This window comes from Terrapene carolina, unplaced genomic scaffold (genome assembly GCF_002925995.2).
Source record: "Terrapene carolina triunguis isolate 2854851 unplaced genomic scaffold, T_m_triunguis-2.0 Scaffold42, whole genome shotgun sequence".
Taxonomy (NCBI): Eukaryota; Metazoa; Chordata; order Testudines; family Emydidae; genus Terrapene; species Terrapene triunguis.
In genome coordinates, this window is record NW_020664393.1 from 50,717,045 (window position 1) to 50,745,005 (window position 27,961).

Sequence of the window (27,961 nt, forward strand, 5' to 3'; positions counted from 1 at the left end):
TTATACAATAATGGGAGCAAAATCCATTCCACTTTTAACTCCAGAGCTCTTCTTCCACTGTTCAGAGATTTAGAAGGGAATTCACTTCTTACTTTAACAGTTTTTTGTAAGAGGAGTCCTTGAAGAGGGGTAGGAAGGGACTGCAAATGAATAATACCTCACACTGTTAATCTCTAAGACCCAGTGGTTTGAGTTAAATCAATTCCAAGCCTCTCAAAACTAAAAAGTTGGTTGCCAGAAATGGGGGTGGCAAGAAGGGTATAGATTCTCCAAACGCTCTATATGGCTCTCAATGATGGTGTCCAAACTGGCTGCCATGAGGGGGATCTAGAGGTGCAGCATCCAAGGAAGAGAGCCTCTGTGTTGGAAACTTTGCTCCTTCCTTGCTGGCTCACATGATCTTTGTGGATTATAATCACCTTTGTCCAGCTTGTCCTTGTCCGCCCCTCCATGAATGCAAGTCGACGCCACACCATTCCGTTTTGTTGCGAGCACGTTCTTTCCATTTCTGGCCAAAGAGTTCTGTCATGGGATCGGCCCAGCATGTTTTCGGTCTGCCCAGCAGTTGCTTGTGGTCTCTAGGGATCCAGTCACTGATGCAGGTTGTCCACCTATTGTCTTCCCTACGGATTACATGACCTGCCCATCTCTGCTTTGCATCCTACATTGCCTGCACTACATCAGTCACCTCTGTACGCCTTCTAATCTCCTGATTCAGTATGTGATCATGGACTGATATCTTACACATTTGCCTTTTCATTGCTGTCTGGGTGACAGCGAATTTTTTCTTCCTCCGCTTTCCTCATTGACCAGCTTTCTGCTCCATATATAATTGCTGGCAGAACAGTGGAGTTAAACAGTTCTTTTCTTCATGGGAAGTTCATAATCTGTTAGAGATGTCTTTATTTTGTTGAAACTTCCCCTCCCCGCCTTTCTCCTCCTACTGCATTCCCCTTCAAATGAGTTGTCTCTGTTCACCTGCTGACCCAGGTAAATATATTTGTCAACCTCCTCGATTACTTTCCCGTTTACAGTGATGATTCCTGCTGCACAATGCTCATTCCACATCCACTTCATCTTCAAAGTGTACACTTCCAACCCGATATCATGCAAAAGTGTTTGCAGTTGCTGCAATTTCTCCAGTTCTCCTGTGTCCTTTGCCAATATTACACAATCGGCAGTGAAGAGAAGCTGCGTTAACTGTTCTCCGTCAATTCTGATTCCTTCTTCCCAGTACAATTTCTTTAACCACGACTCCAGTACTGCTGAAAACAGCTTCAGTGACTGTCTGACTCCTCTATGTATAATAATAATGCACGGGACATGGAATAATGTTCTCTCTGTCGAACAATTGTGGTTAATTTCTTTCAGCACGTCAGTGTACCTCAGGTCGATTCCGATTTCGTTGAGCGCGTTGAATACAGCGTTAATCTGCACCAAGTCAAATGCCTTTTTGTAGTAGACAAATTCAAGACACAATGGTACCTTGTATTCCTTGCATTTTTTCAAATAGCTGCCGAACTGAGCGGATGTGATCAATTGTTGAATAACCTGAGTGGAAACCAGTTTGTTCTCTGGTTTCGTGCATTTCAAGATCCTTCTTAATCCAATTGAGTATGATGCGGGTGAAGATCTTGTGAGAGGACTATGATCAGATGGTAGTTGCTCAATTCTTTTGGATCGCCTTTCTTCATCAATAGTATTGTTTCGATTTCTTCCATGCATCTGGAACATGCTTGCTACTGATGTAGACAGTATCTTCAAGGGCTATAATAATACATACAGAAACCTTTATCTAGAGTGGTTTGTGACCAGGCCTGCTCTGTCTTAGGGGCTGGCATGTCGCCGCCAAGAAATGGACAATAGCTCTTTAATCTTTTATAGAGCGTAGAGCTTTATCAGTTCTTGAGTTATAACCTTCAAACGGGAGGACCTCAGTAGCTGCCTGGACCTCCTTCGTACTCTCGAAGACTGTAACCATGAAGCCCTGTGCATGGCAGTGGAGTTTGTCAATGATTGTGCTGCCATGTCCAATGCATTTAATGCTACCTGCAGCGATATATGAGTTACTAGTTGTCCCTCAGCTACAAAAGACTTAGGTTCCTCCCTAAATTCTTGAATTTATGTGTCTACCATGTGATGCAGAAGTTCCTGAATTTTTTTTAAATAGTCAGACTGAATGGATGTGCAGTGCACAACTGCTTCATCTGGTGAGGAAGAGGCGATCACTGCTGAGATCAAGTGCTTCTCTATTTGCAAGTGTTCTTCCTCACTTTCCTGTTCTTACTGGGGTATAATGTGAGTCAATGCCAGATGTCCTTCTCAAGGAACCACAAGTTTCACAGGGAAGGGAGATCAACATCTAGTGGTGGTAGCAGAGCTAGGTTTCCTTGCCAGATCACTCAATACCAAGAACAACTTTGGTGCCAAGAAAGTCAGTGCCAGGAGCATCTGTGCTGCAAGAGTCAGCGCCACTGTGTGCATCAATATTACTACTGAGAGGTTGGTGCCGGCAAAATGTGGACTGCTGCCTGAGACAGCACCGTATGGGCTCGGGGACCAGGTTTTGCCAGGTTGTCAGAGGGGCCAAATTTGGGCTGTGAACTACCCTTTGGCCGAGTAGTGTGAGATCTATGCCTCCTTTTATTAGGTTCCAGGGAGGGTAATCAAGGCCTGCACTTACTGTGGGAACTATGCCCCTTCTGACCCCTTTCAGACAACTAAGTGAAGGATATGACTTGGCTGCTCTGCTGGTCTCAGTGGATGAAGTTTTCTTTGAAGAGTGAGCCTGGGAGCTAAGTTGGGCAGCAGGTCACAGGAGCACTGACTGAGGAAGCCTGCTGAGGCCCAGTTGGCTTTTTTTCCCTTCCGTTCTGAGGAAGCTTGCATTGAGTGCTCCCGGAGAAAACATTTAAGATGGGCCTCTCTTGCCTTCTACATGCTTTTGGAGAAGAAGCAACAGATCTAGCATCTATTGGGCAAATGATCCTATCCCAGAAAAAAGAGGCACATTCAGTGTCTGTCATTAAATGAAATAGTTGCTTCACAGGAAGGGCAAGTTTTGAAGCCCAGGGGCTTCATTTCAGCCATAGCAGCTAATCCCCATTAGGGTGGGGAAAGTCCCAAACACTAAGAAGAGGGTTTTGTTGTTGTTGTTTTTACATATAGCTAATAGGTGTAAAAAACAAAAACAAAATCACTGCAATAACTATGCTAGTATTACTAGCTAACTACACACAACTAGTAAAGTTACACAATATGCAGAGAAGTGGACATTACAGGGTTTCCATCTTGCAGCCACAGGCAGTAAGAGTGCAGGAAAGGCTCCAGTGGACATTGCTGGCCAATAGAATCCAATCTCACACATATGGATGCATGTGCATCGGAAGTGGAATACACGTGGACAATCACTGAAGAAAGTTTTTCTTCAATTTACAGTGAAGTAGCCTGAGCAGTAATTTGCACAAGGCCAGTCAAACAATGTCAGAAATAGGAAAGTTAGGAGTTCCTGGGTCCCAGTCCCCTGCTCAGTCAGCTACACTGGATTGCCTGTTGGCGCTTTATATGCTATTTTCACCATAAAAGATAACAGGTCTTAAAAATAAATGAGCATAGCTGTTATTTCAGCTGCTTTGACAAACTATAAAATCAGCTTTTTATCACTTTCATTTCTATATTCAGATCATTAAAGAAAAAGAAAACATGGATTTGAAAAAAGTCACTAAACAATTAAAAAAAATCTATTCTAAATTCACTTAAGTTTTCCATGGGCATTTTGGCTGTACCTGTCTCCATCTCGAAGACGTTTAAACTGTGTACTCAATAGACACATCAAAGTTGGCCCCAATCGGCTACCAGGAACTAAATCTTCTACCATAAGAGCAGGAAATAAATCTATGTTCAGAGGTGACCCATAGAGCCTATAACAAGAGAAACACAAATAGTTATGTTAAAATTATACATTTATAAAAGCATTCAGTATTATGACAAAACTAAGGGCAATGGATCTGAACTATTCACAGCAAAAATGACTGATATTAAATCACTTTAGCATTCTCTTCCTGCATTGTGCTGCACTTAATTCAAAGAGGTTTTTAAAGTCAGGCTTGACAAAGCCATGGCTGGGATGATTTAATTGGGAATTGGTCCTGCTTTGAGCAGGGGGTTGGACTAGATGACCTCCTGAGGTCCCTTCCAACCCTGATATTCTATGATTCTATGAAAACTGAAGATATAAATACTATCATGAGATTTCAGTACTAAATGGATTTAGTTTTTAAATATTACTCATAAAAAAACATCTCCTGTGGGTGTATACATGAACACATGGTCTCTGGATGGGCTCAGCTTCATGGAGTTTCTACAACTCAAGGAGTGGAGGAATCAGATCTGTGTAAGTCTCACTGGGGGAAAGACATTCTGTAGCTCATGCAGGTACTCGGGAACCCTGAGCCTTCCATACATATCTCCTGATATTGGCAGAAAGTTTTGTGGGATATTCCCTTTATACCTTTCCTAACAAATACTTCCTTCTAGGTTAGACATTTAAATAATTATTATTTTCACATGCACATTTAGATATAAAAGTACATTTGAATTTTTAACAGTTAACTTTCACCTCAAGCTCACCTGCTAAGTTTCTCTCTGATTTCAGGATTCCTAATTTCGTTTTTCAGATCTTCAAAAGTATGAGCTGAAGAAAGATTACAGTAAACTCTAAAATCATGGTAGGGAGGAATTCCATGATCTCTGCCTCTCTGAATATTCATAGCTGCCAGATCTAAAGCTACGGTACGTGCCATGGAGAATAGTCTCTCTGTTAATTCTGTATTGAGTAACTGTGATGGTACTCGCATCTTACCAGCAACCCCAAACAATCCCCTTAACAGTGGATCAATGCCTCCTTCATTTACAATCCGAAAGGGAGAGAAGAATGCCTTATGAAGAGGTATATGGCCTTGTAGAATAGGCTCAAAGTTTTCATCCAGTCGATACAGTAAGGGATTGATAAGTGTGTGACCAAACCTAAAAGCGGCAGTTGCAAACTCATTAGTTATGCCAGAATTAACATTGGGATCATAACCTTTATATTCACCAAGCATCTTCATGCCTACCTCTCCAAAGATCTTAGGTAGCCAATGGTTGTATGTTATATGTTGCATTTCTGCACCAACAATTTTGCGTGTTTCATGATATATTGTGTCCCCATCCCAGTGTGGGTTGAGTTTCAGTAACTCTGTAGCAATTCTGTTGTGTTCTCTAAACCACAATGTATGCATACTGGTGAGACCCAGTTGCTCATTAGCACGATGATCCCCAGCTAAGAAGCAAGGAATTGGGCTCTCGTTTTCATCTCTCATGCATTCTGTTGGTGGACCAGTAGCAAATGGAAGAAGAGGCTTGCCGGATCTCTGTACAATGCCCTGTCTCAGAAGACCCCTTTGACTTGCCAAGTCTCTGATTTCTTGTGACTCATGGTCTGAACTGCCGTACACATTGGATGCATCAATATACGAAGTCAGCTGGTTAATCTGTTCTCGTGGGTAAACAGAATTCATTAGAAGAGATGTCATGCCACTTCCGCAAACAGGACTGGAGCGTACAAAAAACATGCACCGTGCACCATTTCTAACCCGGGGGTCATTTGGTGGTACCATGATTGAGAAACATGGAGGATCATTTGTACAAACTGAACTGCAGTGCTGACCATCAGAAAACCTGGCTTCACTCAGAGCCGCAACTGTGGAGTCTAGGTCATGATCAAGGAATTGACCCCATTGCATTAGAAAGTGAGTAAACTGATCATCAGGGGTTATTGTTTCAGTTCCTATTAGAGATGTTGAAACCAAGCGAGGCATGGGGAGTGTGTATCCATTATAGTGTCTATTAGGTCCAATGCCCCTAGGCAAGTTAAATCCATTTTCATAGACTGACTTTAACAAACGTTCAAAGGCTGTCAGAGAGGCACCCCACATCGGATGCTGCAGGTTATTGCAAGTTCCATCATGTGTCCTGTATTTCTGGTGAAAGCACATATCTGAGCAGTTATTCACTCGTCTATGGGCTGTGCAGCCTGACAGATTAGCTATCAGGTTCAAGTATTGTGGAGATACAAGATCGTTATAGTGATAGCCTGAAACAGAACAGAAGCATAGGGAAAATTAAAGACTTATCAGATTTTGGATACAAAATCACAAATATCCTAGACATCATTTTATCATCTTTTGATTTAAAAAAATTCCACATACCCTTGGACAAATTCAAAGGAAAAAGAATTTGCATGACAACAATGATTCAAAGCTTTTCAAAAGATTAGACACCTAAATGAAATAGGCAGATTTCGAAAGTACTCAACACCAAACATCTGCCATTGAGAATAATTTGAAAATCTGCCCACTTCATTTAGGTGCCTAAATGGGAAATGAGCTCTTCTGAAAATCTGGTCGTAACTGGATGTTGAGAACATTTGAAAATGTGGCCCAAAACTAATATCAGCTGAAGCTTTTCTACTCTCAGAACTCTGTTATCTTATACAAGCTTTTGATTACTTCAAAATATATTTATTACTATTATGTATTGTTTTATATGTTATATAAATATTACAGCAATACAAATAAGACATACACACCCTCCACCCTGCTCAGAATACAAGTGCCCCATTATGCTAGGAACCACAAAACACATCGGTAGTTGTGGTCCTTAATCTTACAATCTAATCAAAGACAAGTGAGTGTAACAAACAATAGGCAGGAAGAGGGGAGGAGGTTAACGGTAATAAAATAATGCCTTTATAGAGGCTAACAGCTTGCACAATTAAATGGTAATCACTCAAGAATAATGTTACATATGATCTGAATGCAAAATTCAAAGAGTAGGTGTCAGTTATCTGCCCTACAAATAATATTTTCAGGACTATTCTGGCCTCTGAAACACTGTACACCATGGTGCAGAATCATCACTGGCTACTAAAGAACAGAACATAATACACTATTTTGAGGATTTTTAACACTTTAAGATGAGGATGTTGTGGCTCTGCTACTCCAAGGCCTGTCCTTGTAATCAAGTCTCCCTTTCAATAACACCCCTTTCTAAGTTATCTTCATTTATTATAGTCTTCTGAATCTCTCTTTCCTTTTGCTCTTTACTTGTGTGCAGTTGAGATAAATGATTGTATGTTGTGGTAATCCTGGTTTCCATCAAAATTTCTGGAACAAGGATGTGAGCAGAATCAAACTGCCACGTTTTTGGACAAGCTGGCCTGCAAAATTAATTTTTGCCACCATACTCCAAATGTAACACATTCCTGTCCATTACCACACCACTATATATAAGCCTGGTTTAAGATTTTTTTCTGAAGTGTTAGCAAGATGATTCTTTGGGATACAGCTGACATTCAATAGCTTCATTTAGTCAAAAGTTCATAGATTGGCAATTGTTAGGTTCCCCCAATTTTTCTGCTGCAAAAGTGGGACCCATCCACTTGCTTTTTTCAACTTTAGTAGCAGCTTACATTCGTTAGCTTTGAAAACACAAACCAAACAAGTGCAAGGACTAGGATTAGAAACTTAGGGGGAGGGGTGTTTAAATGAAAACATATTCTCTTTACATTTCTAGTTTGCTGAAATCCTGGGGCCATGGTTGTGGATTTTGAAGGGACCAAAAGCCAGCTCTGGTTGTGAATAGATATAAAATGTTGTCTGAGATTATTAGCTTTCAATTTTTAAATGAATTCACTTTGGCCATGCTCACGACCCTATTGTGTTCACTTTCAGCAAACATTAGAATGATTGTTTTTACTAGCATTAAAGTTGATAAAAATTAAATTTCAGTGTTTCATACATGAGTTTTCATGAAAAAAGAATGTTAGATTTGGATGCACCAGTATTTATACTACAAATGCTTGCATCCAATTATGGAACAAACAAAAAACCCCTGTAATTATCCTAATAAACTGCAATTTCTCAAATGTTAAGATTCAAATACTTGCAATGTATAGTAAAAAAGTTTTGAAGAAAATGTCAAATAATTCTGAATGATTAGCAGCAAACTCAATGAAATTATGATCTGTTTGTGGATGTTCTGTACTCAAAGAAGTCGTCAAATTTGTGTGATAAATTATTCCTTGCAAATTGTTTGCTAAGCATTATAAGTAACTGTCCATTTTTACTAACAAATCTTATAATGCTCTAATTCTACAAAGCTTACAGTCTTTGGCCTTGTACATATTGGCCTAATTCAGGGCCACAGTTAAAATTTTAGGAAGTTACAGTGAAATTCTCAATTATAAACATCAAAAGTAGCATTTATAAGTAAAAATATTTCCTCAGATTCCAGTCTAGCTGTAACATTTGGCTACATGCCACGTCTCAGAATCTCTCCTAAAACTCCATCATTATTTCCAAACACTTTAGTCATAAGTCTCACGCACTGACACATTGTAGATCAACTGCCAAAAGCAAGAACGTATAGGCACGGCAGAACAATTAGCTTACAGTTCTCTTTGCAAGTGTGTTTAGCTCTAAATTTTTAGACTGGACATTATAATTCTGAATTACTTTTTTCTTACTATTTATAAAAAACAACAACAAACATATTTCTTAATAGCAAATTAAATTTGAGAACAGACTACCAGGAAACTGTTGTAGCTTAGTTTGATACTGTACTCTGCTTTAAGAACAAGTAACAATTACTTCAGGAAAACTGGTACAGAAAAAGTAGAAACACTGTTCTGTAAAGTGATCACAAACAGTGCACAAATCTTTGCTGTTATATTATATCCTCTCTGTGATAAGACAAACAGGGATTACCATGTTTTCTTTTGATGCAATAACCAATACAAATACTGTCTTAACAGTACATACTGAAAAATTCTAAATCTTGCTAAGAAACTATTAGCCAAATTCACCCCTTTGTTAACACCCATCCAACCCCATGTACTTGTGGTGCGTTAGTTTTAACTGAGGGAAAAATTTGACTGCATCATTTTTTTCCTTAGTATGTCAAATAGTGAAGAATTAAAATAACGTACCAGCTCATCTCAGACAAACAAGTTACATCAAAATATAGCAATGTGTGAATCAATGACCCAAGTGAGCAATCTTTATTCATGTTGGTGAGCTCTTGCACACTCAAGAAGCCGTAATGACTTCAACAAGAGTAATAGCTGCACAATGGGGCACAGAGCTTTTAAAATTAATACTCCTTGAAGCATAATGAATTGAAATGGATTATACACTACAAAACACAGAAAGTAAAGAAAAAGGTACTGACTTGTTCCATTTAGGTCAACCATTAAACCATCTTGTACATGATCTTGAATTAGCTGTAATGTTCTTTCAAATATTTCTCCAGCTCTTGCTTGCTCAACAGTGTAAGGATCTCTTGGGTATCGAAATAAGGCTAGCAAATCATTTGGAGAACGAGGACGACTAACAGATAATTGAAAAAATAGTAAGTGTATACACAAGTACTATAAGACTACAAATGGTTAAAAAAGTTTCTGCAACGTAAGATATCACTAGACGTGATTGACTATACCTTTGTTACTCATCCCAAAATGGAAGGCAAAAATAAATAAAAATAAATATCCACATTTAATACAAGATGACTGAAAAACATATTTAAACATGCAAATAGATTAAATTTGTATTAAAATGCAGTAGATCCAACATTAAAATACCAGTAGGCTTCTGAATAAAACCAAGCTTTTTAAACATGCTGGTTCCCCCAAAATAATTGAAATAACTATTCAAAACCTATTAGCTAAATTTGTTTGTTGGGGCACTTAGTGCAGTTTTCATTTAAAAATATGGCTTTCTTGCTAAATTGCTAGAACTCCAGAAACTAACCAGATGTTAAAGTTTGATATTTAAAATCATTATATGGTCTCATCTTTCAGATGTATACTAGTACTGTAGTCACATAGGTTTATTGATTGTAGCATTTCTTTCAGCATACCCAAAATTAATTTTCACTTCCCCATAAAAAGCCCCCAAAGTATATGATACCTGTCAAACAAATGTGTACGTGTTGAATTTATAGCTCTGTCAACCGTTGCAATTGCTTCAACAATTGATGTTGCTACAAATGGATCTCCATTTCGACTGACATTAGGAACTAGAAAAACATGAAGTTGCATATTACTGCAAAAATTACTGCATGTAAAAAAGTTACTCATATAAAGCAATGTCTAGACACTACATCATTTCAGTTTTACAAAGAAAACCACATTTCCTTAAGTTTTACTTCCTCCAAATTTAAAATTACTAATCATTTGGGAACTCTATTGAAACACATTTACATCCCTGCAGAATTAAGTTTTGTTTTGTTTTTAAATGCCAGTTACAAGCAAATGTTCAGTTAAAATGAAGCTACTGTAAAAATAAAACTGTGTGAAAAACAAAACTATTTAAGTAGCTGTTAAATAGTCTTACAATTGTTATACAAACATGACCAAAGCAAAAAAAGTGAAGTCAATATTCTAGCTCAGCTTCTGCTTGTGGTGCAGCATATAAGCACCTTAAAAGTGTTTACAACCAAAAGCCTATCCAGCATCCACTAAAGTCTATGGAAACATTCTCATTGATTTCAATGGATATTGGATTGGGCCCCAAGCATATGGGTCTGAGTGGTTAACATGAAACACTACAGTCAAAACCCACATATTTTTAGGCTTCATTTTTAATTTTAGAACACGTATTGCTGTATTACATAAGTTCGGAGGCTTTTCCTAAAAAGCTGTTAGAGATTCCCAAGTAGCTATGGGGAATCATTCATGGTTATCATCTTGGGATCTCTCTAGGAAGCAAGAGAGACCACTTTGAGGGGCTTTAAATCTTTGTTTTATTTTCAGCATTATCTAGCCTCAGAAAAGTAGGCCAAGATCACAAGCTCAAAGATCACATACAAATCTTCATAATGCTAACAATGCAAGATCTCACGCGTCCATGAGACTGCCTTTTTATGAAATGTTTGGTCAGCAACTGCTGCTGTTGAAGCGCAGCTGGGTTCATACAATCTACCCCTTAGTGCCTCTCTCCTACCCTGTGTCGGGGATCACCAGATCCAGTGGCAATACCGAAAGATTCCCCAGAAAGGTTGGTAAAGTGACACTGAGAGAAGAGGGGGGAAAAGGGGCAGGTTTTCAGTGGGTACCTGATCTCTTTGATCATTACCTACCTCACACGGTTGTTATGAGGCTTAATGTTTGTAAAGAGCTTTGAGATCTTCAAATGAAGATGCTATACAAGTGAAAAGTATTTTATTAATAATGTCACAGCACTGTAACTTTTAATGTGAGACCACAGCCAATATGCCAGAATGGGAGGGGTGAATATACAAAACCAGCTTCAACTCTGCCTTGCTCTTGTTAGTTTGACATGAAAGTTTTACTTTACTGTAATATTTTTGTCCAATGTGCTTTTTAAAACACCCAGCGCACTCTTCAGAGCAAGGTTTCACTACTTTTGCATAACTGGAAGCTCAGCGTCTGACTCTATTACAGCTCTAGTAGAGTGGTCTTTCTGAGTAGTGATAAACATGCTTGGAAAAATAATTTTGGGGATCTGTGATGGGGTGTGCAGCTCCCCACACCAGTCCTGCCAGAGCTGAATTAGACCAGGTGGGCCCAATCAGCTAATTAGGCTGCAAACAGTGGAGCTTTAATCTGCAGGCAGCTAATTAGAGAGAATTTCACTTGCGAGGGACAGGTGGGGTTTCTACAAAAAGACAGGAAATTGGAAGCGGAAAGGGTGGCAGGGAGAAGGTTTCAGTTACTCCCTGGGAGAAAGGAGTTGTGTTTGAGATGGTGCAGAGACAAGTTGCCTAAAGTTACTCCCTGGGGAGAGGGAGAACATAACATAAGAACAGCCATACTGGGTCAAACCGAAGGTTCATCTAGCCCAGTATCCAGTCTTCCGACAGTGGCCAATGCCAGGTGCCCCAGAGGGAATGAAGAGAACAAGTAATCATCAAGTGATCCATCCCCCATCACCCATTCCCAGCTTCTGGCAAACAGAAGCTAGGGAGTGAAGAGACTGTCAAATCCAGAGAAGTGGGGAGGGCCAGGAGGTATGGAAGCAGCTCATGGAAAGACAGTAACGTGCAGGGAATGGACCTTGGCTCCTGTGTAGAGGGTCCCTGAGCTGGAACCCAAAGTAGCGGGTGTGCCCGGGTTCCCCTGCCAGCCACAGTGGGAAAGGCACTGTGAGGCAGTGAAGTGAAAGACTGCCTGAGATTACTGGAGAGCAGGAACTTTGATACACATCTAGTCTCTCTCCCCCCTCCCCCAGAAGGCTGGAGGGCTGATTCTCAAAGAGAAGGTTGTGGTTCCTAGAATGAGAGAACAGCTGCGAAGGAGAAACTGATGGGGTGTAACTGCTGGAAGGGGCGTCAGCCTGACCGAGCTAATCCCTAGAACCGCCAGGAAGCAGCACCATCCAGCGGTGCGTAGAGCAACCCGTGACAGGATCTAAACAATGGAAGCAATGATCGGATGTCTAAACACATTTTTGCATTACTTTATTTTTGTTTTAAGTATTCGCTACCAATCGCTCACTTTTTAGACTGATATGGTAGGCAAGTTTACAATTCAAAGACCGAGAGTCTCAATGTTTTCAAAAGGGAGAGGGGGGAAAGACTTATGAGGGTCCTACAAAAGGAGCTCAAGCAACTAGGTGGGGTTTTTTTGTTTTTTGATGTTTTAATCTTTAAAAAAGAGGTTCGAATTTTTCAAATATTGTTTTTTAAATTAATAAACTCTATCCCCATTGTATCCCACCTTAAATTTAATCCAGAGATTTTCGAAAGTTGCAATCTGGGGTAGGACACAATGGAGAAAGATCCCCCAGACGATAGCCTCCTCCAGAAATATCAATAAACTTGAGCCCTGTCTTTTTTGATATAAAAATAGAATTTGCACATAGCTAAGGATAGTTGACAAAACCTGAGCTCAGTTCATCAGAAATATTCAGAGGTGTGGACCTGTCTTTCTTAGGCTTTTCTAATGTACCCATCACATTAGCATCCAAATTCATTTAGTTTCTCCACAATGACTTTATCGTCTTTAAGTGCTCCTTTTTTATCTGGATTGTCCAGGGGCCCTACTGGTTGTTTAGCAGGCTTCCTGCTTCTGATGTACTTAAAAGACATTTTGTTATTACCTTTTGAGTTTTTGGGTAGCTGTTCTTCAAACTCCTTTTTGGCTTTTCTTATTACATTTTTACACTTAATTTGGCAGTGTTTATGCTCCTTTCTATTTACCTCACTAGGATTTGACTTCCACTTTTTAAAAGATGCCTTTTCATCTCTCACTGCTTCTTTTACATGGTTAAGCCATGGTGACTCTTTTTTAGTTCTTTTACTGTGTTTTTTTAATTTGGGGTATACATTTAAGCTGGGGCTCTATTATGGTGTTTTCATAAATATAAAGGAAAGGGTAACAACCTTCCTGTATACAGTACTATAAAATCCCTCCTGGCCAGAGGCACAAAATCCTTTTACCTGTAAAGGGTTAAGAAGCTCAGGTAACCTAGCTGGCACCTGACCAAAAGGACCAATAAAGGGACAAGATACTTTCAAATCTGGGGAGGGGGGGAGGGTTTTGTTTTGTCTGTCTGTTCTGTGTACTTGCCAGAGACAGATCAAGAAAGCAAGCAATCCAACTCCATTAGGATTAGTAAGTACTAGCAAGGGAATGCATTAGCTTACTTTTATTTTGGCTTGTTATTTTCTCTGTGCTGAGAGGGAGGTGTATTCCTGGTTTTCCTTTTGTAACTTTAAAGTTTTGCCCAGAGGGAAATCCTCTGTGTTTTGAACCTGATTGCCCTGTGAGATTATCTTCCATTCTAATTTTACAGAGGTGCTTCTTTTAACATTTTGCTTTGTAATAAAGTTCTGTTTTTTTTTTAAATCTGATTGCATTTTTTAGTGGTCTAAAAATACCCAAGATTGGTTTGTGCTCATCTTGTTTATTTTCAAGCCTCCCCAGGAAAGGGGGTGTAGGGCTTGGGGGAATATTAGGGGAAAGTAGGAACTCCACGTGGTCCTTTCCCTGAGTTTTGTCTAATCACTTGGTTGTAGCAGCGTTACCTAATCCAAGGTACAAGGGAGAATTTGTGCCTTGGGGAGTTTTTAACCTAAGCTGGTAGAAATAAGCTTAGGGGGTCTTTCATGCGGGTCCCCACGTCTGTACCCTAGCTTTGAAAAGTGTCCATGCAGCTTGCAGGGATTTCACTCTAGTCACTGTACCTTTTAATTTCTGTTTAACAACCTCCTCATTTTTGCATAGTTCCCCTTTCTGAAATTAAATGCCACAGTGTTGGGCTGCTGAGGTGTTCTTCCCACCACAGGAATGTTAAATGGTATTATATCATGGTCACTATTTCCAAGTGGTCCTGTTACAGTTACCTCTTGGACCAGATCCTGCGCTCCACTCAGAACTAAATCGAGAATTGCCTCTCCCCTTGTGGGTTCCTGTACCAGCTGCTCCAAGAAGCAGTCATTTAAAGTATCGAGAAATTTTGTCTCTGCATTTCGTCCTGAGGTGACATGTTCCCAGTCAATATGGGGATAATTGAAATCCCCCACTATTAGTGATTCTCTATTTTAATAGCCTCTCTAATCTCCTTAGCATTTCATCGTCACTATCACTGTCCTGGTCAGGTGGTCGATAATAGATATCTACTGTTATATTCTTATTAGAGCATGGAATTACTATCCATAGAGATTCTATGGAACATGTGGATTCATTTAAGATTTTTACTTCATTTGATTCTACATTTTCTTTCACATATAGTGCCACTCCCCACCCCCCCAGCACGACCTGTTCTGTTCTTCTGATATATTTTGTACCCCAGAATGATTGTGTCCCATTGATTGTCCTCACTCCACCAGATTTCTGTGATGCCTATTGTGACGTTGTGCAGTCTATATGGTTTTATAAAAACATGATAATAAGTGAATATAATGTAACTGGGATAGTTTTATAAAAATTTGACAATAAGTGAATATAATGCAACTGGGATATGCTTCGTGCAAAAGGTCTCTTGTAAGGTATCATTACAAAGTGCATAATCTACTGAGTATGATCATCTGATTTGTATAAATGTACCACTCTTGTATCTAAAACTAGAAATATAAAATGTAACTCTGAGGGCCTATTGTAATTATGTAAAGTGTGGGCCATTAATGATGGTTTGGAATCTTGATGACTCCCATTGTCTGCAGATGGCTGTTTACCTGTGAGTCTTCCTGTATATGTGTGTGCTGGCAAGTGAGTAATGAAGTCTTGCAGTGACATGTGATCATGTCACCTGAACTGGAATCCATCTTTAACCTGGTGCTTTTCCAGTGAGGGGGGGTGAAAACCCAGAGGGACAAAGAGTTCCCGCCTTATGCAAAAGATATATAAAGGGGTGGAAGAGAACAGAGAGGGAGAGGAGCCATCATGGAGAAGCCCCTAGATAACACCTAAACTGGAACAAGAGCTGTACCAGGGGAAAGAATTGTGCCCAGGCCTGGAAGGTGTCCAGTCTGAGAAAAACTTACTGAAGCATCTCTGAGGGTGAGATTATCTGTATTTAGTTTGATTAGGCATAGATTTGCGCATTTTATTTTATTTTGCTTGTAACTTACTTTGTTCTGTCTGTTACTACTTTGAACCACTTAAATCCTACTGTCTGTATTTAATAAAATCACTTTTTATTTAGTAATTTACTCAGAGTATGTATTAACACCTGGGGGAGCAAACAACTGTGCATATCTCTCTATCTGTGTTATAGAGGGCGAACAATTTATGAGTTTGCCCTGCATAAGCTTTATGCAGGGTAAAACGGATTTATCTGGGTTTAGACCCCATTGGGAGTTGGGCATCTGAGTGCGAAAGACAAGCACACTCCTGTGAGCTGTTTTTGGGTAAACTCGCAGCTTTGGGACAAGTAATTCAGACCCTGGGTCTGTGTTGAAGTGGACTGGAGTGTCTAATTCAGCAAGACGGGGTGCTGGAGTCCTGAGCTGGCAGGGAAAACAGAAGCAGGGGTAGTCTTGGCACATCGGGTGGCAGCTCCCAAGGGGGTTTCTGTGATCCAACCCGTCACACCTATTATATCAATATCCTCCTTTAACACGAGGCACTCTAGTTCACCCATCTTATTATTTAGACTTCTAGCATTTGTTTACAAGCACTTTAAAAACTTGTCGCTGTTTATTTGTCTGCCCTTTTCTGATGTGTCAGATTCTTTTTTATGTGAATGTTTCTTGTCTGATCTGGCCCATACTTTATCCTCTTCCATCCTCTCCAGGACCTAGAGAATCTCTATCAATAGACTCTCCTCTAAGAGAAGTCTCTGTCCGATCCATTTGTTCCTCTGCAGCAATCGGCTTTCCTATCTCCTAGAACTGGAAGGGACCTTGAAAGGTCATCGAGTCCAGCCCCCTGTCTTCACTAGCAGGACCAAGTACTGATTTTGCCCCCGATCCCTAAATGGCCCCCTCAAGGATTGAACTCACAACCCTGGGTTAAGCAGGCCAATGCTCAAACCACTGAGCTATCCCTCCCCCCATCTCTTAATTTAAAAACTGATCTGCAACCTTTTTACCTTTAAAAATGCCAGTGGATTTATTGTCAAGTCATTCCCAAAAGTCAGTTTGTGCATGGGACTAGCAAATTCAGCTAGAGCCAAAAAATATCTCAAGAGGAAACTAGTGTGGCCTCCTGCGGCCCAAAGCATTCTTTCAGACTTCAGTCATGAATATGCTCCAAGCATGCTAGGCTATGAAGTCACATAGATGCTTGAATATTAGAGATTTTGGCTGACTTATTCCCCAAGGGCCAGATTTTGAATCTGTTACTCACATTGGTGAGCTATTATTCACCTGAGTAGTCTCACTGAAATCAACACAATCACTTAGGTGAGGAAGGAGTTCACAAGCTGGCCTTTGGTGTTGAAACTGCATTTTTATGCCTTTAAGGTTAAACAGTACAAATTGTATGACCTAACTCATATCTTGCTACCCATTATAATTTATAAACCTTACCATTAACACTTAGCACCATGCTAACTGAGGAGTAACCTATAGTATTCCGGGCAACACATTCATATCGACCTTCATCAGCTGTTCCAACATCACGAATGGTAAGAAATCCCTCCGGACTAACATGAAACTTTCCGCTTTCTGTTACCTGAACTCCATCCTGCAGCAAAGCACAATGCTCAGTTATTCTGAATGTATCATCTCTAGCAATTTTATTAGCATTTTAAATTGTTTTTGGATTTTGAATATTTTTTTTCTTCTAGCAGTGTGAACTTGTTCTCAGAACAGTAATAGATTATCTTTATTTCATACCAATTTTATATGCCAAGTCAATCATTTAAATTAACCCAACAGAAATCCATTAATAAATCTCAGAGAAACTTTTTTTTATTGTTTAGATAACAAAATTTACCAAGAAAAAGCAGCATAACTTACAGTACTGCACCATTCTACTGAAACAGGATGGTTTGCATGCAGAACAGTATACGGAATGTATTTATTATGTCTATGAACTTAAAAAAGCAATACAAAATATCCTCACAGTTGTGTGCCCTTTCCATATAAAATGCAGGCCCAACAAATACTAAAACAACACCCTGTGGGGCCATATACTGTAGGGAATGGATTGAATTCACTTGAATACAAATTCTCATTCATATTCACTTGAATACAACCTCCTGTAACTGAATGCTTTGGCAAAATGCTAATTATCCTCAGAGGAGGGAGAACGGAAACACTGCCATTCAGACTCCTTTCCCACCTCTAATACTGGGAAAAGAGGAAATCCTAGTCCCCACTCGTGGCAGAGGTACCCAGTAGCCCCTCTGCTGACACTCAGCCCTGCAGCCTGATCTCAGTACCCCACCCATTCCACGGGGAAGGAGAGGAATATTGCCAATAATTCAGCAGGAAGGTGGAGTTCAGTACCCTCTCCACAGGGCCATGAGCCGTAGCTCTGAACACATTTCCCTGTGTTCTGTGCCTTCTCAGTACGTTATTGTTGCCTCTCAGCTAAGCAGTGGTTGACCTTAGCGCCTTGCTGCAGGTCAGTTTCCATTACTGGAGAGAAACTGATGTCAAGTGCACTATCATTTGTTTATTTCCACTATGTACTGTTCTCATCTGCACTGTGTAGGCGAGTTCTGTTATTTTTCAACCACAACAGACTCCAGAGATGCCTACCACATATTTGAAACTCCAGCTTAGTCATGCTGAATAGTCACCAGGAACAGCTGCCTTCATCTCTGTCCCACAAGGTTGCCCATCCCAAAAGCCAAGGGACTATCTGCTGCAGAGTCAGTGGAGCAGAGACACAGCCTCCTCGCCTGGGCAGCTCTGCGCTTGCAGAATGAGTGGGGGCAGTGGCATGTAACCAAATGTGCCCCCCCATGCTTCGCCTCTGTTTGGAGGGGAGAAATCCCCTCCCACCCCCAATGCACCCATGGTCGCCCCCAATAACCCCTCCCAGTGTGGCTTCCTTTGCTTCCCTGCCATTTTCTGCAGGGAAACACAGGAAATCTGCGGGGGGAGAGGAGGTGCGTGCTATTTTCTGCGGGTGCGCAGTCCCGCAGAATCCCCCCAGGAGTATATTGTGTACTTTATTGTAGGCACTAAATTTCAGAAATCTCAGTGGTCATTGTAGATTAGCTCCAGGGTTTTCAGATGTGCAATCCAGTGTACTCCGGAACTTAAAAATCATGGAAGACTCAGATTGCAGTTGAGTGTGAATACAGCAACAGTTGCAGGATTCAGCAGAGGTTTTATTTTTTTAATAAAGTAAAGGCTACTGGGCTTCTCAACCACCAGAAAGGGGTAGGGAGCAAGGCATAGTGGTGATGAGGACTCACTGGCTCTTGCCAAAATGAGATGGGAGAGCAGATACTGTTCCCTGCAGGACATACAATGAACATTAAGCTAAAATAGTCAATCAAATTTTGAATAATTTATTTTTATTTAAAAATGTATGGAAGTGCTTATTGCAAGAGAGCAAGAAAAAAAATACAAAACAAAATAATTAAAAAATTAGAAGCCAACCAACCCAGATACACAATCATCATATGAAACATAGGTGGCAAAAGGCAAACCCATTAACCATCAGGAAAAATCAACTACCAAAAGAAATCAATTAATCACTGATAGAAAGAATGGGAATAAAACAAGGTTAGCAGATGCAACTAAAAAACAAAAACCAGAACCACACAAACCCAAGAAAGGAAGGAGGCCAAATAACTGTCGAGAATAAGGCCATCAAAGTGCAGTGAGTCCTAATTGAAAGTGATATTCATCTAATCCACATGTTATGTATCTGCAGTCATTTACAAAAAACATGCTTTTGAAAGTTGGGGCATATGGGGAGACTTGTTATGCAATAATTAAAGCAGTATTATAGTGGTATGAGAATCAAGGAAATTCAAGATTCATATTGGCGCTTTATTCTTAACTCATGTAATTGGACTCTAGTACAGTGTAGCATGCTATACATGATCACCCACTGTTGTCAGATTCTTGCAATGGTTAAGACTACAGTGGAAATCGAAGACTGAGTGGGAGGCCTGCCTGACTTTTCTTGCTTTCGTTAGTTTTCATTTGTTTAGGTTAATATCATCTCTGTGTGAGATTTTTTCATTACGATACTCTCATTTACAGAAAATATTTTTCAAGATCTTTGTCAAAGAAGCACAAATAGAAAGGTACAATTCAACAACTTCACCATGAGCCACCAACCACTCTCCTGGTTGAAGTTACAGTACTGTCTAGGGCCTCCACAATGCCAGCAAAACATCTGCAAGCAGTCCTTATCCTATCCTTGATATAGACTTGTAATTTCCAGAGCTACACAAAACTGAAATAGAAAAGCCTTTGCAATACCTTTGAACATCCTTTTTCAAATCTGGAATGTGAATTTTAGGCACAATTCCTGTATTAGAGGTGCTCCACAGGCCTCATCTATTCCTAAAACTTAGATCAACCTAGGTATATCGCTCAGGGATGTGAAAAATTTCACACCCTGTGCAATGTACTTAGGTCACCCTACCCACCATTGTAGATGCAGCTACGTTGATGGAATTCTTCCATCAACCTAGCTATCGCCTCTTGGAGAGACTGATTACCTACATCAATGGAAAAACCCTTCTGTCATTGTAAGAAGCATCTACACTACAGTACTTCAGTGGAACAGCCACTGTGCAATAGCTGTGCCACTGTAGCGTAGACAAATTCTCAGGTTAAGTACCTACACTCTGAACACCCTTGGCAGCACGGATGCCTGAGCTGCTGATGTCATTTGAGGTTAGACACAGAACAAGCAACAATCAGCCACAGCACACCTAATAAAGCCTGATTTAACTGTGGTGAAATCTGAAAAAGTCACTGTATTCTAAAGCAATCTAACAAAGATTTATTACCTTATTCCATGTTATTACTGGCTCAGGCTCTCCTTGAGAACTGCATGGAATCTGAACGTTTGTGCCAACTTCTACTGTCATATCACTCGGAACGTTAGCAAACACAGGGGTAACTAAAACGATGTTACATGGACACAAAAAAAATGTGAAAGTATTTTAAGTTTATACAATAAAGAAAATTACAAAGGCATAGCTCAAAATCACATACAACAACTTAGCTGAACGAATGCAGTAAGAGCTGCACATACAACAGTTGAGTCTTTATTATGGCACTAAAAACAGGAAAACTTTTTCAAGTAAACAACTCATCCTATTATTTGTACACAAAAAGCTCAGAATAAGGATTATAGGTGGGGCTCATACCACCACCTATTCCCCCAACACTTCCCATTATAAGAACTTCTTTTCAGTTACTTGTTACTTTGCCAAACTTTAACCACTGGGCTGAAATTTTCCATTTTCTTCAGGCTGAATTTTTTTTTAGAAAATTTTAGGCAGAATAGTGCAGCCACTTCCAAGCATGAAGCTATGTAAAAATATGTTGTTTCGCCTATGTTAAAATGCTTATTGTCCCTGGAGATCTTTTTTGAATCTTTCTAGTGCCATGCTTTGGAGCAGGCACTTGAAATCTGACAGAGGTATGTATGGCCTTTCTGTGAGGGATGTGCTTTTCCTGGCCAATCTGACCAAATTTTTTAAAGTTGGAAGATTTATTAAAAAAATTTGCAGTTCATAAATGCTCTGTTAAGACTAGGACTTGCTGGGCTATAAGACTGGGCCTGGGATGAGAAGCCTGAAGAGTGGAGACTGGGACTGGCTAAGTCTGGAGAATGGGACTGAGATGAGAAATCAGGAGAAAGACAGAATTGGGACAGGTTGGAGGGGACAGGGGACAAAGGGTCATGGTTGGGGGAAATGGGCAGAGGAGTCTGTGCCCTCCCATCCAGACACTGAAATGTCAAAAGTGCTGAGAACTGGAGACAATGGGAGCTGTGCTTTTGACATATAAAGTGGTATGTAATGCTAAGTAAAAAAAATCAGGTACCAGGTGTCTCAAACTGGCACCCAAAACTAATGGATACTTTTGACCTACATCTCTGTGTGCCCCTGTTCCCCATGTGCAAAATGGGGATAATAGTATTCCCTCATCTCACAGAGATGTTGCGAAAATAAATTCATTAATATTTGTGAAGCCCTCAGATACTATAGCGATGAGCACCACAGAACAGCTCAGGTAAAAAAGGAATAATTCTCTCTGCAGACAATTAAGGCATGGAGCAACATATTGAACAATGAGGCGAAAACAAAATTTTGAGTAACTTCTCATTAAGTGAGCACCATATAAATTATAAATAAATAAAGATATCCTATCTCCTAGAACTGGAAGGGACCTTGAAAGGTCATTGAGTCCAGCCCCCTACCTTCAGTAGCAGGACCAAGTACTGATTTTTGCCCCAGATCCCTAAGTGGCCCCCTCAAGGATTGAACTCACAACCCTGGGTTTAGCAGGCCAATGCTCAAACCACTGAGCTATCCCTCTCCCCCCTCTATTCTGTTGTACAGGCAACTTTTTGGTGGCACTTTCTAACTTCTGCGTGATTGACTTTGCAACCTAAATAATATTCTTTTAACATAGTTTCTTGAATGTAATATTTTGTATAAATTCAGCAACATTTAGATTTAACTTTAATTAATGAGTTTAGTCAGTGAACATAATTTTTTAGCCCTGCAGCTTCTGTCCTTGTCCACTCTAGATTCCTCACTGGTATCAGTACTAGTTTTTTTTAGCTGAAGTCAATGGGTATTTTCCCTGAGCAACGACTGAACTCAATGAGATTAAACATGTAATTCAAAAGCATTTTCAGTTAGTAATATTACTTGAAACACTGATATGTCAACAAAGAGGATCAAGTACAAAACACAAACTAAAATGTTCCCACTTAATCCTTAGAGGCAGATTATGAAAAATGGGAAATGGACAACATTCTTCATGTTGTTTGATTTTCTGTTTCAGGAAGACACTGAATACTATGGGAAGGCCATCTTTCCTTTGCTCTGGGAACAGAAAATTTGGGGGTTCTGGCCACCAACACATCATGAAAAAAAACATAGCCTAATTAGTTACACATGTATAGCAGTCTTATGGGAAACACATGCAGAAGAAAGGCAAAATTTTCACAACACAAAAATACCCCACAAAATCTGAGAAAACAGTCATCCAAAGAGTAAACCTCCCTCCACAAAAAAATAAATCAGAAAAATGTCTCAAAGAGAGCAGCATTTTCTTCAAACAAAAGTACTCTGACATAAATACTGGTCAGCTTCTGACCTTTTCATTTATTAAGCAAACAGTAAGGAAAACCGGAAGCTAAAAATACACGTCGTCAGAATTTATGAGAATGAGCAGCAAAGTTTCCAACTGACAAAAAAAAAAAATCCCATTGTGTTAGGCTCTGAGCCAACAAAGCACATATACACATGCATAACTATAAGCATGTGAGCTTTCCTGTTGACTTCAGTCAAGATCACAGTCCTATTGAGCTAGATGTTGAACAAACAGAGACAACCGAGTTCCTTATCTTTGCTACCCATTGAATGATGGGACTACTCACATGTCCATAGTTAAGCATGTATGTAAGGGATTTGCTGGACTAGGTTCTAAGCTAAAACAATGAGGAGTCTGGTGGCACCTTAAAAACTAACAGATCTATTTGGGCATAAGCTTTCGTGGGTAAAAAACCCACTTCTTCAGATGCATGGAGTGAAAATTACAGATGCAGGCATAAATATACTGACAAATGAAGAGAAGGGAGTTACCTTACAAGTGGAGAACCAGTGTTGACAGGGCCCCACAGTATGCCAACATTTTTATGGCTGACTTAGAACAATGCTTCCTCAGCTCTCATCCCCTAGCGCCCTTCCTCTACCTGCGTTACATTGATGACATCTTCATCATATGAACTAATGGGAAGAAGGCTCTTGAAGAATTCCACCTGGATTTCAACAATTTCCACCCCACCATCAACCTCAGCCTGGACCAGTCCACACAAGAGATCCACTTCCTGGACACTACAGTGTAAATAAGTGATGGTCACATAAACACCACCCTATAGAGGAAACCTACTGACCGCTTTACTTACCTACATCCCTCCAACTTCCATCCAGGACACATCACACGATCCACTGTCTACAGCCAAGCCCTAAAATACAACCTAATTTGCTCCAATCCCTCAGACAGAGAATAACACCTAAACCATCTTTAGCAAGCATTCTTAAAACTACAATACCCACTGTGACGAAATGGGACTGTTCTTAATGTTTTCTTTGAATACTACGTGGGTGCCCGTGACGCAGCAGGGAGAGGGGAGTATTGACCTGGGAAGGTTGCAGGGGAGTTTTGCTGGGACTGAGGGGGTCCTGTTGTCTGTACCTGCAAGACCTGTCTTGGACTGTGTTCCTGTAGTCTAAATAAACCTTCTGTTTTACTGGCTGGCTGAAAGTCATGGTGAATCGCAGGAAGCCAGGGGTGCAGGGCCTTGTCTCCCCCAAACTCCGTGACACCCACTTGGGGAAGTGAGGAAACAGATTGACAGAGCGAGATGAGTACCTAGAAGTCACCCAGACTGCTGTCCTACAGGACAGGCCCAACAAGAAAAACAACAGAAAACCACTGGCCATCACATACAGCCCTCAGCTAAAACCTCTCCAGCACATCATCAAGGATCTACAACCTATCCTGGAAAACAATCCCTCACTCTCACAGACTTTGGGAGGCAGGCCAGTCCTCGCTTACAGACAGCCCCCAAACCTGAAGCAAATACTCACCAGCAACTACACACCACACCACAGAAACACTAACCAAGGAACCAATCCCTGTAACAAACCCTGTTGCCTATTCTGTCCCCATATCTACTCTAGCAACACCATCAGAGGACCCAACCACATGAGTCACACCACCAGGGGCTCATTCACCTCCACATGTACTAATGTGATATATGCCATCATGTGCCAGCAATGCCCCTCAACCATGTACATTGGCCAAACCGAACAGTCTCTACGTAAAAGAATGAATGGATACAAATCAGATATCGGGAATGGTAACATAGGGTATGTCTACACTACGGGGGTAATTCGATTTTACTTAAATCGAATATGTGGAATCGATATTGCAAAGTCGAACGTGTGTGTCCACACTAAGGACAGACTAAGGACAGTAATTCGACTTTGTGAGTCCACACTAAGGGGGCGAGCGTCGATATTGGAAGCGGTGCACTGTGGGCAGCTATCCCACAGTTCCCGCAGTCCCCGCTGCCCATCGGAATTCTGGGTCGAGCCGCCAATGCCTTCTGGGTAAAAAAAATTTGTCGTCATCCGTCCGTCACTAACGCCCTCCCTCCCTCCATGAAAGCGCCGGCGGGAAATCAGTTCGCGCACTTTTCTGGTCAGTGACAGCGCGGACGCCACAGCACTGCGATCATGGATCACGCTGCGACCATCGCTGCACTTGTGGCCGTTCTCAACACCTCGCAGCTTATCATACACCTTTCCCTGAGGCAGATGCAGAGAAATCGGGCGAGGAGGCTACGGCACCGCCATGAGAGCCTGAAGTCGGAGAGTGGCACAGAGCTGTCAGAAACCACGAGCCCCAGCGCCCAGGACATCACGGTGGCAATGGGGCATGTGGATTTTGTTGAACGGCGATTCTGGGCCCGGGAAACAAGCACGGACTGGTGGGACCGTATAGTGCTTCAGGTCTGGGATGAATCCCAGTGGCTGCGAAACTTTCGCATGCGGAAGGGGACTTTCCTCGAACTTTGTGAGTTGCTGTCCCCTGCCCTGAAGCGCAAGGACACCCGCATGCGAGCAGCCCTCACTGTCCAGAAGCGAGTGGCCATAGCCCTCTGGAAGCTTGCAACGCCGGACAGCTACCGGTCAGTCGCGAACCACTTTGGTGTGGGCAAATCTACCGTGGGGGTTGTTGTCATGCAAGTAGCCAAGGCAATCGTGAAGGTACTGCTCCCAAAGGTAGTGACCCTGGGAAACGCGCAGGTCATCATAGATGGCTTTGCCGCGATGGGATTTCCAAACTGCGGAGGGGCTATCGATGGGACTCACATCCCTATCCTGGGACCGGACCACCAGGCCAGCCAGTACATCAATAGAAAGGGCTACTTTTCAATGGTGCTGCAAGCACTGGTGGACCATCGGGGACGGTTTACAAACATCTACGTCGGATGGCCGGGCAAGGTTCATGACGCTCGCGTGTTCAGGAACTCTGGTCTGTTTAGACGGCTGCAGGAAGGTATTTACTTCCCAGACCACAAAATAACTCTTGGGGATGTGGAGATGCCTACAGTCATCCTCGGGGACCCAGCCTACCCGCTAATGCCCTGGCTCATGAAGCCCTATACTGGCGCCCTGGACACAGAAAAAGAACTGTTCAACTACCGTCTCAGCAAGTGCAGAATGGTGGTGGAGTGTGCTTTTGGCCGTCTCAAAGGGAGATGGAGAAGCTTACTCACTCGCTGTGATCTCAGTGAAACCAATATCCCCATCGTTATTGCAGCTTGCTGTGTGCTCCACAATCTCTGTGAGAGCAAGGGGGAGACCTTTATGGCGGGGTGGGAGCTAGAGGCAAATAGCCTGGCTGCTGATTACGTCCAGCCAGACAGCCGGGCCATTAGAAGATCCCAGCGGGACGCCCTGTGCATCCGGGAGGCTTTGAAAGCTAGGTTCCTGAGTGAGCAGGGCAACCAGTGACTTTTCAGTTTGTGGACAGAGAAGCTGAACCTGCCCCCGTTTCTTTACCCAGTTCATTTTGACTATCCTCTCCAGTTACATACCCCCTTCACCCCCTTCCCCTTCCCAAAAAATAAAATCATTTCGATTTTGTTAATGAACAGCGTTGTCTGTATTGCTGTTTTCGCGGGAATATTTTAAACCGGGGACGCAGACTGTGGCGGGGGGCGGGTTCAGTGTTCTGATGCAAATGATGCTTCTAAACTCCCGGAATGACAGGCTCCGCACTGGTGGACTGGTTATTTCAATGGAGAACATGAAAAACACCTCCCAGACTGACCAGGGTAACCAGTGACTGCACTGTGTATGTGTCCTGATGCTGGACCTGACACCGCCTCTGTACCCTGCTAAAGGTCACTGTCCTGCCCAATTACCAAGCCCCTTGCCCCCCTCCAGACAGACTCTCCCTCAAAAGAACCTGACTGAAACAGTAATGGAGAGAAACAAACATTTTATTGCGAACCAGACATGAAACGTGGGGTGTGAAACTTGGACGGGGGCTTCTGTGAGGTGGGTGGGAAAGGACTTATGAAATTTTGGGGAATGTCAGCCTTCTAGTGCTAGAGCAGTCTGCAGGGGTTGACTGAAAGTTTTAACGGCCCTTGCCGCCCCTCCTTCTTTGGAGTTTGGGTGAGGGTGGTGTGGGACTTGGTGGCGGGTGAGGGCGGTTACAGATAGACTGCAGCGGGGCTCTGTCCTCCTGCCTCCGGTCTTGCAGAACATCCACAAGGCGCCGGAGCGTGTCCGTTTGCTCCCTCATTAGTCCAAGCAGCTTTTCAGTAGCCTGTTGGTCCTCCTGACGCCACCTCTCCTCCCGTTCCATGACTGCTCGGTGCATTTGTGACAAGTTCTCCCTCCACTGTGTCTGCTGGGCTGCCTGGGCTCGGGAGCAGTCCATTAGTTCTGAGAACATGTCTTCACGCGTCTTCTTCTTCCTCCGCCTAATCTGCGCTAGCCTCTGGGAGTGTGCTGAGAGGCTGGGTTGGGAGACAGTCGCAGATGTGTCTGTGTGAATTGTGAAAAGGGAGTGAATTCCTGAGACAGATAAATGAAATTGTATACAAAGAACCTAGTCTTTCTCTGTGAACAAGACCATGCACTGCACCTCTCACATGCGCACTCAGGACAAGGTCGAATTTTCGGCCGTCGCCTTCAGTGCCTGTGGACTTGCGGAGGTCTTGGACTGTTCAGAGAACTGTGGCTGGAGACCTGAACTTCTGGAGCGGGCAATAATGGTAAGCCGCAGACTTGTGGCTGCTTAAAACTCCAGCAGTAGCACTGGCCTCCTTTCACATTGAAAGCAATGCCAGTCTCTGCTGCCAGCAATCAGGACAGCATCAACTCTGCCCCTGTCCCACCCCCTCGCGGCTGTCCCAGGGAAAGATCCCTGTATGCTGCCCCTCTCCCTTCACCGCGTGGCTGTAAAGCAGTCCCAATACTAACATTCCCCTCCCTAATTCAAAGCAGGGCGTCATGAGCGACATCACCCTCCTGAGGATCCCGGACACCCAGAGAGAACGCATGCTGCGGGAAAGCATGCAGAAACCGGGGCCGTATGCCGCCATGCTATGTCGGGCCATGATCCCGGAGTACTTGATTGTGGCGTGGAGGGGGCATGTCTGCTACCACGGAGGGCCCACTAAGATCGCCCTACCCCGGAACCTGATCAACAGGCTTGAGCTCTACCTCCACGAGACCTACGAGGAGTTCTCCTACGAGGATTTCTC

At 42.1% G+C, this 27,961-nt stretch overlaps 1 protein-coding gene across 4 annotated transcripts in view; it reads right to left on the reverse strand.

Moving 5' to 3' along the window:
* The window catches only part of PXDN (peroxidasin), a 151,733-nt gene that overhangs the window by 39,797 nt on the left and 83,975 nt on the right, over positions 1–27,961 (reverse strand). For all 4 annotated transcript variants that reach the window (XM_024215788.2, XM_024215789.2, XM_024215790.2 and 1 more), the window contains 6 exons: positions 20,436–20,548; positions 17,035–17,191; positions 10,008–10,116; positions 9,271–9,428; positions 4,630–6,133; positions 3,786–3,920 (listed from right to left, as the gene is read on the reverse strand). In XM_024215788.2, coding sequence (XP_024071556.1) covers positions 3,786–3,920; positions 4,630–6,133; positions 9,271–9,428; positions 10,008–10,116; positions 17,035–17,191; positions 20,436–20,548 — 2,176 coding nt within the window. The remainder of the gene's footprint in view (positions 1–3,785; positions 3,921–4,629; positions 6,134–9,270; positions 9,429–10,007; positions 10,117–17,034; positions 17,192–20,435; positions 20,549–27,961) is intronic.